The 12,718-nt window shown below is 40.7% G+C and overlaps 1 protein-coding gene across 1 annotated transcript in view; it reads left to right on the forward strand.

The window, feature by feature from the left end:
• Window positions 1–12,718, forward strand: part of LOC129829998 (immunoglobulin-like and fibronectin type III domain-containing protein 1) — a 35,063-nt gene that overhangs the window by 5,617 nt on the left and 16,728 nt on the right. The window contains exons 4-16 of the mRNA XM_055892100.1: window positions 336–475; window positions 560–659; window positions 755–799; window positions 4,382–4,424; window positions 5,982–6,171; window positions 6,485–6,598; window positions 7,057–7,219; window positions 7,327–7,599; window positions 7,864–8,286; window positions 8,515–8,619; window positions 9,001–9,018; window positions 9,227–9,289; window positions 9,514–9,618. Of these exons, the coding sequence (XP_055748075.1) occupies window positions 336–475; window positions 560–659; window positions 755–799; window positions 4,382–4,424; window positions 5,982–6,171; window positions 6,485–6,598; window positions 7,057–7,219; window positions 7,327–7,599; window positions 7,864–8,286; window positions 8,515–8,619; window positions 9,001–9,018; window positions 9,227–9,289; window positions 9,514–9,618 (1,782 nt within the window). The remainder of the gene's footprint in view (window positions 1–335; window positions 476–559; window positions 660–754; window positions 800–4,381; window positions 4,425–5,981; window positions 6,172–6,484; window positions 6,599–7,056; window positions 7,220–7,326; window positions 7,600–7,863; window positions 8,287–8,514; window positions 8,620–9,000; window positions 9,019–9,226; window positions 9,290–9,513; window positions 9,619–12,718) is intronic.

Below are 12,718 nucleotides of genomic sequence, written 5' to 3' on the forward strand. Positions count from 1 at the left end.
GGGCACGTGTCCCCTAAGATTTGTCAAACATTTTTAAATACATGTTTTTTTCTCTGTAATGCTACACTTAGCTTTTATGAAGTTGGCTTTAGCTAGTCCAGATAGATTCCCAATCTCCCAAACTCATAACTAGCTACCAATAAGCCCTTTCAGGCTATCAATCAAGTTAGAGTAGCAAGCTTGTCTAACTATCTTAGCTAGCAGGCCTGCTGGCAAGTTTGGTAGACATGAAAAAAGCAAGCAATAACTAAATAAGACTCACATTCCTTTCAATCCTTTTTCACGTTGGGATTGGGGTATTTTATAATGAATCAATGTTTTTGCACATCCTACAGGTAAATTAGCAAATTTCAAAGCCAATGTGTGTGGGGATCCCAAACCAGAGGTGACTTGGGGAAGAGCTAAGGGGGATATGTCAGACACAGAAAAATTTCTAAAGAAATATGATGAAGCTACTGGTGAATACACTTTAGAGGTGAGTGTAACCTTATGCACATGAGTGTGCATATAACCCATGAATCTGTTCAGTTGTGATTAAACAGATAATTTATTTCACCAGATTCACAGAGTGTCTGGAGAGGAGGCAGACACTTACAAATGCTATGCTATCAATAAATATGGCAAGGCTATTTGCACTGCAGCATTGAATGTGATTGAGGGTGAGAATGTTTGTTTCTTTACACTTCATATAACTTACTTGTATGATCAGTTGAGTCCTTGTATTTTGGTGCTAATCCTAAACGTCTGTTATTAGTTGGATTCAAGAAGAAGAAGGCCATGGAGCAGTTAGAAGACATAGGTGGGTATTTTCATTCATTCATCCATCCATCCATGATAAAAGTAAAAAACCTACAAAAGAGTATTTGGAGGAGGAGATTTTTCAATCCGTGCCTAATATTTTGACCTGCTCTCTAAAAAAACAGCATTGTTTATGGAAACCATTTTTTAATTATGAAAGCACGTTTAGTAATTGCATTTATGTGTTTGCTTACCATGTCATGTGGTACTGTTGATCATTTGCCAACAAGTAACATTTTAAAAGAAAAATAAATGTATGGGGCATTTGTAGGATGCAGTCATTCACTTGGTTATGGCGCCAAACATTTGTTTGCTGCTCCACTAGTTTCACTCTGTTAATCATGCTTTTTGTGTTTTAATGCCAACAAAGTGCAAATATGGTATTATTAGGATGGCTATTCCTATGTTAAAAGTAATGATTAGAACTTACCTTTTGATTCCTCGTAATTTAAGAGGTGAAATATTTGTTCCCTTGTCGTGCTCAGGAAGGGGGCGTGTCAACCAGAACTTCGTTCGTCCATGTGTTCGTCCATCCTTTGTGTTGGGTAATGCCCAGTTGGCTAAATCCCAGTGGGAGAGCAATGTGTACCCTGTTTATTCAATACTTAGGCATGGTTCTACACTAATAATTTAAGTGTGTATTTATGGCAATTGTGTGTGCTTGTATTACCTGAATGTGTTTTTGTGGCCCTCTCATCTCATTTTTTTCATTCCATTATTTGTTGATTTGTTGCAATAGTAGGCTTATGTTCAAACATGAGGCCTTGATGGAAACATATGCAAGCTCTGTCATTCCTGTTGCAGCCAGACAGGGGACAGGTTGCTACATGGCTATTATCAGGCATTATTAAGTTCTTATAATCTTGGTTTAGATTTAGGCTTACTTATTATTTGATTTCTGTCCATGTCACGTTCGTCCTAACATTTAAGTGAGGAGGACCAAGGCGCAGCGTGATAACAATACATTCTTCTTTAATGAAGACGAAAACGAAACGAACACTATACAAACTAATCAAATCAACAAACAGACGAACGTGAAGCTATACAAACAATAAGTGCAGACACTGGCAACTTACACATAGACAATCACTCACAACCTACCTAATGACTATGGCTGCCTAAATATGGCTCCCAATCAGAGACAACGATAGACAGCTGTCTCTAATTGAGAACCAAACCAGGCAACCATAGACTTACATAAACACCTACAATGAACACAACCCCATGAACTCTACAAACACCCCCTAGACAATACAAACACCCTAGACGAGACAAAAACATCCCCCATGTCACACCCTGACCTAACTAAAATAATAAAGAAAACAAAGATAACTAAGGCCAGGGCGTGACAGTACCCCCCCCCCTTCCCAAAGGTGCGGACTCCGGCCGCAAAACCTGACACAGAAGGGGAGGGTCCGGGTGGGCCTTCCTACGGCGGTGGCTCGGGTGCGGGACGTGGACCCCACTCCACCATAGTCAATACCCGCTTAGGTGGCCTCCCAGGAACGAGGACCCTTGCAGCGAGTCCCGGACTGAAGACCATCGTAGAGGGCGCCACAGGACGGAGGGGCAGCTCCGGGCTGAGGGGCAGCTCCGGACTGAAGGGCAGCTCCGGACTGAGGGGCAGCTCCGGACTGAGGGGCAGCTCCGGACTGAGGGGCAGCTCATGACTGGAGGGCAGCTCATGACTGGAGGGCGGCTCATGACTGGAGGACGGCTCGTGACTAGAGAACGGCTCCTGACTGGCGGGCGGCTCCTGACTGGAGGACGGCTCCTGACTGGCGGGCGGCTCTGGCAGCTCCTGGCTGGCGGGCGGCTCTGGCAGCTCCTGGCTTGCGGGCGGCTCTGGCAGCTCCTGACTGGCGGGCGGCTCTGGCAGCTCCTGACTTGCGGGCGGCTCTGGCAGCTCAGATGGCGCTGGGCAGACGGGCAGCTCAGATGGCGCTGGGCAGACGGGCAGCTCAGATAGCGCTGGGCAGACGGGCAGCTCAGATGACGCTGGGCAGACGGGCAGCTCAGATGACGCTGGGCAGGCAGGCAGCTCAAACGGCGCTGGGCAGACAGACAGCGCAGACGGCGCTGGGCAGAATGGCAGACTCTGGCCGGCTGAGGCGCACAGTAGGCCTGGAGCGTGGTGCCGGAACTGGTGGTACCAGGCTAAGGACACGCACCTCAAGGCTAGTGCGGGAAGCAGCAACAGGGTGCACAGGGCTCTGGAGATGCACAGGAGGCTTGGTGCGTGGTGCCGGAACTGGTGGTACCGGGCTGGAGACACGCACCACAGGGCGAGTCTTGAATCCGATCAAACATCTCTGAAGAGACTCTGCGGAGAATACAGGTGTGCCACGCTTGTAGAGTCATATCCAAGAAGACTCTAGGCTGTAATCGCTGCCAAAGGTGCTTCAACAAGTACTGAGTAAAGGGTCTGAATACTTATGTAAATGTAATATTGTAATATTTCAGTTGTTAATTTTTTATAAATTCGCAAAAAAATCTGAAAACCTATTTTTGCTTTGCCAACGGGTCTGGGTCTGAATACTTTCCGAATGCACTGTATTTACTTTGTACATATTGTACATACATTTGCTACTGCTTATTTACCTACATCACATTAAAAAGTAACCGCCTCACCATGGGCTTTGCACAACTACACTAAAGCTACAATGGGGCATTGAGAAAACAGTACGTTTTTTATCTGCTACATTGGAATCATTACTTTTTGCTGACAAAGTAGAGTGAGACATTTTATCCTGTTGTTCTCGGGCGTGAGCTTCATGTTAGAAATCTAGAACCAAAGCGTAATCTTGCGAAGCTGACGGGCTTACACCTGGTTTCATTTAAATAAATATGATGTTTCCTGCTCTGCAAACATGAATCTGGTTTAGCTGCCCTGTTACCATCTAGTTTCCTCCTTACTGAACCCTCCACCACCAATAGCACCATTTTTAGACATTTGGATACCTACTCCCCAATAGATCATCTATACTGTAGATGTTCAAACTATCAAACTCCTGGTAGTGAGTAGTTGGTTGAATAGTTTGTTGACAGTTAGTTGAACATCTATTTGGGTCTATCCAAATAAGGTGTTACTAGAACCATATATTTAATGTGACTACCCACTGGGCACAGACATCAGTTCAACATCTAGTTTGATTTACATTTGGTTGAGTTGTCAGCTAATGTGAATTCAACATGAAATTCCCCCAAAAAGATGAAATTCGCTTACATTGATAACTTTTTGCAAATCCAATCAGTTTTCCATGTTGATTCAACATCATCACATTGATTTATTTTGTCGAAATAACGTGGGAGAAAAGTTTATTCAACTAGTTTTTGCCCATTGGGTATTCTGCAGTGGAAGCTAGTTTGGGGAGATATAGCACGACTTGCTCATTGTACTGGCTGGAATAGAGCAAATGGAAAGTGGTTTCCATATGTTTGAGGTGTTTGATACCGTTCCATTTATTCCATTCCAGCCAATACAATGAGCCCGTCCTCCTATAGCTCCTCCCACCAGACTCCAATGGTATCCTGTCACTTTACATTAAGTTGGGTAACATTGAGTGTCCTTTATTTTGTTTAGGTTCAGTAGATCCAGCAGAGTTCAGGAAATTGCTCAGAAAAAGGTAAGATATGAGACGATCATGATATCAGTAACCAGATCCTTCTATTTACATTACATGTATTTGTAAACAGGGACCTCTGTGCCTGACAAAACAGTGCGATGGGATGACCACAATGCATACAAATGGGGAAACTAAGCTCAGTGGGGGCTCGTCAGAGGAGGAAGGGGAGAACCATAAAAATGTAAATAGTGAAACATTAAAGAAGTTATCCTTTTTAGATAAAACTATACTAAATATAATCATGTCACTGAATAATTGATTCAAACACACGGTTTTGCAATGAAGGTCTACAGTAGCCTCAGCAGCATTCTGTAGAAAAACCTATGAGGCTCATGGTTCTCAGCCCCTTCCATAGACTTCCACAGTAATCTATCAGAGATCTTGCAGCATGAACTGACATGTTTTCCACCCAATCAAAGGATCAGAGCATGAATCTAGTGCTAAAAGCATATGCTACAGCTAGCTAGCCCTGCAGTATATAAAATGTGGTGAGTAGTTGACTCAAAGAGAGAGAAAGTCAATATTTGAACAGTTTTGAACAAATTAATTTCTTCCATAGTAGCTAGCTAGTTTAGCCTCATCAAACACCCGGCTCAAACAGGGAGGGATGCTATGTTAGCTAGCTGGCTATGGCTATCCAACACTGGAATGCTTCCAAGTCAAGGTAAGCTTTTGGTTTTATTAATTTATTGCCACCGGGGCCCGCCAGTGTAACTGCTAAACTGATTGCTGCTGAGTACACTTTACTGCATGATTGAGCCGCTTTACTAACGTGTTAGTTCTTGTAGCTATGTTGACTATGACCTGACAATGATGTAGGCTGTGTGTAGCAGTTAGCGGTCATGATATGAAGGTTTGGCTTGGAAAGGTTTTTTCGCCTGGTCACAGACAGGTGATGTGTTGTGTACTGAAGTCCACAAGCAAAGGGAAAGGGTGAGAGGAGAGAACGTAGATGGATGCGAGAAATAAATATATATACAACGAGCTGTTTGTATGTGTCTGATATGAATGTGAAATGTGTTTGCGTGTGATCAGGGGTGTATTCATTACACAGATTCTGTTGAAAAATGTTTCTAAAACGGAAGTAAACGGAACAAAATAGGGATAAACACACCTGAATAGAAATAGAAACTCTTGTTTGCAACTGCTGTACTAACGATTACATCCTAGATCAACTATATGCAGGCAAGAGTGTGCAAGGCGGTATTGAATGTGTCACTGTCTGTCACCTTGATTACTCAAATTTCGCTCGACCTGTGCACCTAAGTTGTAAACTTTCATTCACAGTCTAGTTTGTAGCAAACTCATGATGGGTACAGGGACAATTCTAGTATCATGTAGTAACCTAAACCTATCGATGTTACATTGAGCTAGGTGAATGCAATATGAATGACAGTCATCCAATATGCTGTAATAGAAAAAAGGCCATGCTAATAAAGCAAAAATCATCCTCTCTCATCTTAAATGGCAATGACCACCATTGACGAAGATCCTACAGTATATGGTATGTGGTTTTGTACCAATACTCAAGCAATGCTTCTGTCATGTTTCAACCAGGAAGGGTGTGGACAAACAGGAAGCTGTGAAAGAACCTGGAGAAATCGATGAAAGGTTCTGGGAAATCATCATGAGTGCAGACAGGAAGGACTATGAACGAATCTGCGCTGAGTTTGGTGTCAAAGACTTCCGTGTGATGCTGAAGAAACTCAGTGAGAAGAAAAAGGAGAGACAGGAGGAACAGGCTAAGGTTTGAGAATTGGGCACATTCAGTATGTGCAAAACGTCTTCTGTGTGTACTGTTTTTGGTCATATAATGTAGCTAATGGCTAGTGTGGAAACCTACATGACCACTATGAACCTCAGGATTCATAATGTCTGAAATTAATTTGAATGTAACTAGTTAACTACATTAAGTCATTGTGGCAATAGCCTTAATCTATCATTTCATCCTCGTGATTTTAAACTCCATTTCTCTCCACTCCCCTCCCTCTCATCCATTATTTTCTCTCCACCCTTTTCCTCACGGTGATCTTCCAAACCATCTGCCATCCCTTCCTCAGTATATTGAGACCATCAATAACCTGAAACATATTGATATTAAAGGAGTAGGCATTGCTTCGTTTGAGTTTGACCTTGAGCTCAAAGACCCCGCCAGTAGGATTTTCCTCTACAAGGTGAGACATCTAGAAGTTGACCTCTGATTCAGTTTCCACTTGAGGCAAAGGTATCATTATACATAATTTAGCTTTTATCTCAACTTACACAACAAACTTGTCATTCAACATTGTACAGCATTTTAATGGATGACAACTGCCTTAAAGGAAAGACTGACATTGCACAATTAGAACAGAATTTGTCACCTTCTTTCTTGTAAGGCAGTAGTATCTCCTTTAAATTTCTGCCTATCACCCAAAGTTCCAGGCATATAATTACATTTTCTATGGTTGCAGAGTAACTTCATCCCTTGTTATCATTTTGCCATCCTATCCATGTCAAAACATGTCAATTGCCATACATCCCATCAACTATGAGGATTTTAGTTTTTTCTTAAGAATGTGTTTTTAAAATGAACTGAATTTGAACTCATATCTGATATTAGCTGTCACTGTGTGAACTCTGTATCATATTGCAGGATGGTGTAATGATTCCCTATAGTGATGAAGAAGAAATGAAACACAGCTTAAAGACTGTTGGGAAGAAGTTAATCTTCAGTGTGCGGGACCTTAAGGCAGAGGATGCTGGGCTCTATCAGGTGGATGTTGAGGAGGTCAATCTCTTCTCTACAGACTTCAAGAGTAAGATGAACACAGAATGATTATGAATAGCATTCCTTTTTGATAGAAGATAAACACGTTCCTTATTTATTCCCATGAGCTTGTTCCATTTGCCCTTTTCCTTCCAGTTCCCACAGTGGATTTCATTGTCAAGATCCAGGAGGTGAAGGCCAAAGAGAGAGAGGATGCTATGTTTGAGTGTGTCCTGTCACATCCCTGTCCCAGAATCAAATGGATGGGCAAGAATGCCACTCTGGAGGAGGGAGAGAAATACACTATAACTGTGTCAGAAGACAAGCTGATCCACAGACTGCTAATAAAGGACTGTAGCCAGCTGGACAAGGGCATCTACTCTGCAACGGCAGGAATCAAGACATGCAGTGCCTGGCTGATAGTGGAAGGTAACATTACATCTTCATATCTTGCACAACACGCAATTTTTCAGATGAAGGAAACAGCAGAGTGATTCATTTTTGGTTGAACAACATATACTATTCACCTCAGTAACTCAGTTCTGGTCTCATGACAGATTTGCGAGGTATTATGTCTTCTCAACACTTATCGAAATGTTCCATATCAATAATCATTTTAATAACCATGCTCACTGAGCACCTTCTACAGTATTCCCCTATCTCTCCCTCTCTCTCACCCTCTCTCTCTCTCAGCTGACAGCGACCCTGCTTCCCATGGTAAAAAGAAGACCCGTAAAACAACCCAGGCTGGTGGAACAGGGTTGGATCTGGGGAAACTGGCTCAAGAGCAGCAGGAAAAACTGGCGAAGGAAAGGCAGGAGCAGATCAACGCTGCAAACAAGGCCAGAGCGGAGGAGGAGAGGCTTGCCCGAGAGGCACTCCTGGCTCCCCCTCCTCCTGATACTGGGCATGGAGACAGTGGGGAAGGCAAAGACACCAGAGATGGAAAAAACAAGTCTAAAAGTGGATCAAACAAATCCAAAGATGGTGGCAAATCAGTTGGCGAGTCAATTGGCAAATCATTTGGCAAATCAGTTGGCGAAATGAAAGACTCTGAAAAGGAAGGAGATGACAAGAAGAACAATAAATCCACTGATGATTCTGACAAAGGCAAAGGTAAGACAAATGATATCCCTATTATAAACACATTGGACGTATATGTTATATACTGAAAAAGAAAAGTAATAGGGTCAAATTCGAAAAAATAATGTATAATGAAAAGGATAACACATTATCACAACATCCTATGTTAATAGGAATGTACAATATGTATTCAGGTATAAAATGGTTTATGCATTTTTGACGATATTTCAAATTGACAACTGATACAATAATTACTGATAGGAACATCAAATTATGATATTGACCTAAACGCAAACGGGGAAGGCGATGGAGACAGTAAGGAACGTAAGGGCCATACTGTTCCACTTATACCAGACACAGTCATTGGTAAGAAACACACTGAGACACCTTGGCTACTGCATGGAGGTAGTCTCTAAAATCTCAGATGCATCTTAATGAATTAACAAGTCACCTTAGGATTGCATTAAACGATAAACACTAAAAAACATTTTACTTTATTTACATTTTCTACATTTCAACAAAACTTACAGTAATTTAACTTAGAATAACATGCAGTAATAAACTTACAGTATCATTTGTATTCCACTTGACATCAAGTGATTAACCAGAATTGCAGTTTACTTAACCACAGTTATCAAGCAAAATACATTTGATAAAATCATCTTAAAATAGTACACTAATGTCAAAAATAGTAAATACTTGAAATATTGAATCTCATGCATGAAATTATAAACATTTGTTTAACAGGTTCTTCTGTTCACAACGGTTTGTTATGTCTCATTGACTTATTCAAGTCTGTGTAGAACATTTGTTCTTGTTAGTAACACTTTACATGAAGGAATACTTACCTAAAAGTATTTTAAAGGTTGTATAAGTAGTTTATACTATATTATCTATATAAACAAATAATTAACCATTAATAAACAACTTGTAAACCCCTTTTTTGAATCATTTTAAGAATGTAAAATCAAAGATGCTGAGAAGGAAAGAGATGATAAGTACAAGAAATCCACTGATGATTCGGACAAAGGCAAAGGTAAGACAAATTATATCTCGATTATAAACACATTGGACACATGTTATATACTGTACTTGAAAAATAAATGTATATAGACGAAAAATAATGTATAATGAAAAGGATAACACATTGGCACAACATCCTGCATTAATAAGAATATACAATATGTATTCAGGTCTACTGTATAATGGTTTATGCATTTTTTTTACAATATTTCAAACTGATATAATAATTACTGATAGGAACATCAAACGATGGCATTGACCCAAATGCAAACGGGGAAGGCGATGGAGACAGTAAGGAACGTAAGGGCCATACTGGTCCACTTATACCAGACACAGTCATTGGTAAGAAACACACTGAGACACTTTGGCTACTGCATGGAGGTAGTCTCTAAAATCTCAGATGCATCTTAATGACTTAACAAGTCACCTTGGGATTGCATTAAATGATAAAAACGAACAAAAACGTACAACTTGATTTTAATTTGTCAACATTTTAACTAAACGTACAGTAATTTAACTTAGAGTAACATGCAGTAATACAGTTACAGTATCATTTGTATTCCACTTGACATCAAGTGGTTAACTCTGAGGGGCTGTTTTGGACCTGGTACCGGGTGCAGACAGTTTGGTTACCCCCCACTCCTTGCTTTTGCCATATTCATAGGGCATGCATTGTAGGTAAAGTCACAAAAACCTCAAACTTTTAGTATGTATGGAAAAGGTACACCCTAATGGTCATTGTAAAGCAGTGGTCCCCAACCGGTCGATCGCGATTGACTTGTCGATCTCCAAGGCATTTCTAGGCAATCGCCAAACATTTCTGTAAAAAACCCAACGATAAAGCCTTGTGTTCCTATTTTTTTTTTATTCTCGGGCTGTTGGTGGTAGGTGCAGTCAATTCAGATGCCCTGCGCGCCGGGTAGGCAAACTGCTGCCATTTCATGTGTCTGAAGGTACAAACTCAGCCTTCCCGGTGGGCCTGGAGAGGAAATCAAGTGCACTATTCTATTGCTGGCCAATCAGATTGTTCAGATATCCGAGTCTGCAGTAACGTAGCAGGCATTAAAAAAAGCTACGACAAAATTGATACTGTAAGGTTTCAAAACTTTTAAAACCATGACTAGAGAGAGACTGTCAACGAATACAGCAGTTCGTGTTTAAGTTCTTAGTCAGCACTGTCAACACTTTGTATTCAACACTTTTATAAGCCATAAAATGCGCGTTCTTCCTATTTCCACTCAGCTCTACAACAAGCAGTGCAGTAGTAATGAATGAGTAGGAAAGTGTATCTTGTATTTCCACTCAGCTCTACAACAAGCAGTGCAGTAGTAATGAATGAGTAGGAAAGTGTATCTTGCGTTGCGTTGTTGTTATTGCGTTGTTGTTATTATTAGCGGCTTGGGTCTTTTTTAATTTCAAGGAATATTTCACTTTCGCTGTTCATATGAGTAACAACCTGAATTTGTGCATGAGGCGGAAATAATGCGGTGCGACTCGAGTTTCGCCATCAGCTGGAAGACGGTGTCCCTTTTTGGTCAGTGTCAGTGGAGGAAAGGGAGAGCGGAGGGATGTTGAGAGACGACCCCTACACGGAACCCGCGCCATCATGCATAAATATATTCTGTCCCCCCACACCAAACGCGATCACGACACGCAGGTTAAAATATCAAAACAAACTCTGAGACAATTACATTAATTTGGGGACAGGTCGAAAAGCATTAAACATTTTTGGCAATTTAGCTAGCTAGCTTGCACTTGCTAGCTAATTTGTCCTATTTAGCTAGCTTGCTGTTGCTAGATAATTTGTGCTGTAATATAAATATTGAGTTGTTATTTTACCTGAAATGCACAAGGTCCTCTACTCCGACAATTAATCCACACATAAAAAGAGCCACAGGCTGACTACACCGCGAGCGTTGCAAAATAAATGTAAAAATCTATATTATTAAATTATTGCACCCACACTGCTCGCGCACTTCAACGAGCGTCTGCGTTGCCAAAAGCCAACATGGAACCCAAACCGGCTGCATGTGTGCATAAATGTATTTTGTCCACCCACACCAAACGCGATCACGACACGCAGATTAAAATATCAAAACAAGAGTTGTTATTTTTGAGTTGTTATTTTACCTGAAATGCACATCCTCTACTCCCCCAATTAAGCCACACATAAAACGGTCAACAGAATCGTTTCTAGTCATCTCTCCTCCTTCCAGGCTTTTTCTTCTCTTGACTTTATATTGTGATTGGCAACTTTCATAAATTAGGTGCAAGTAATACACAAGTAATACAGCAATGGATCTATTAACGGTGTGATCATATAGCCTACCTCAAATGTTGAAATATTTTTTTTTTATTCCCGAAAAACAAGGTACATTCAGGTAAATTCAAGCAAAGCCAGTATGTGGTGATAATGTATTGGGCCTATAGCTCACTGCACAAACTTCATTGATACAGTACTGTTTTTAATTGGTTAATGTTGAATAGACTTACATTTTTTATGTCATGTTCATAAAAAATCAGAGCGGTAGATCTCGGCATGCATTTTGACTCAGAAAGTGATCTTGACTCAGAAAAGGTTGGTGACCACTGTTGTAAAGCAATGCATTTCCTTCTCCATCCACATTATCTTACATGCATCCTCTGCATGCGCTGTTGATCTCTCACTCGTTTACAATAGGAAAAGTGAATGGGAAAATAGGTTTGAAGTTTCCTCACCTGTTTGTGTCTTATTCCTGAAAGCTGTGCTTGCTAGGTTTATTTTAATATGTCAGGCTTGAAAATCCGTTCGGCCATTTTGGCACAGTGACACACTACCTTAACCAGACACAACTGGTTTCAAGAGGCCAAGAGACGTCTTGTGATCACCTACTGCTACCTAGTGGACGAACTGGGAATCAGACAGGGGATATATTTCCAACAATGGATAGGTAGAGGCTTCAGCTTTCTCCTCATATGTACAGTATATCATTCCTGTAAGATGACTAATTATTCCTATAAGATGAAAAAATTACATTGCACAAGCCCTGCACTTTTGAAATGGCTGTGTTCCTATTTATCATTTTGGATCAGTAATTGGTGACATATTTTATGAAAAAACCTAGACTTTCAAATGTTTTATTGTCCAACATTTGACAATTGGAATCCCACAGTTCTTGCCTTTCTAACAGTACTAAGCATGTAGTATACAATATTGTGTAGTTTAGAAAATGCCACCAGAGGGTGTCAAAGTTGAACAGGTTAAGGAATACTTATCTTAAGGTATTTTAAAAGGTTTATAAGTAGTTTGTAAACTGTTGTAGATAGTTTATAAATCTGTAATAAACAGTAATAATACATTGGTAGAAATTGTGCTTCTCATTTATCTGCTAGCCAAATACTGAGCTTATATGACAGCACTGGCTTTACTCGCAATAAGATTCAATAACATTGCAGTCATATA

Source organism: Salvelinus fontinalis, chromosome 31 (genome assembly GCF_029448725.1).
Source record: "Salvelinus fontinalis isolate EN_2023a chromosome 31, ASM2944872v1, whole genome shotgun sequence".
In the NCBI taxonomy this organism is placed as follows: domain Eukaryota; kingdom Metazoa; phylum Chordata; class Actinopteri; order Salmoniformes; family Salmonidae; genus Salvelinus; species Salvelinus fontinalis.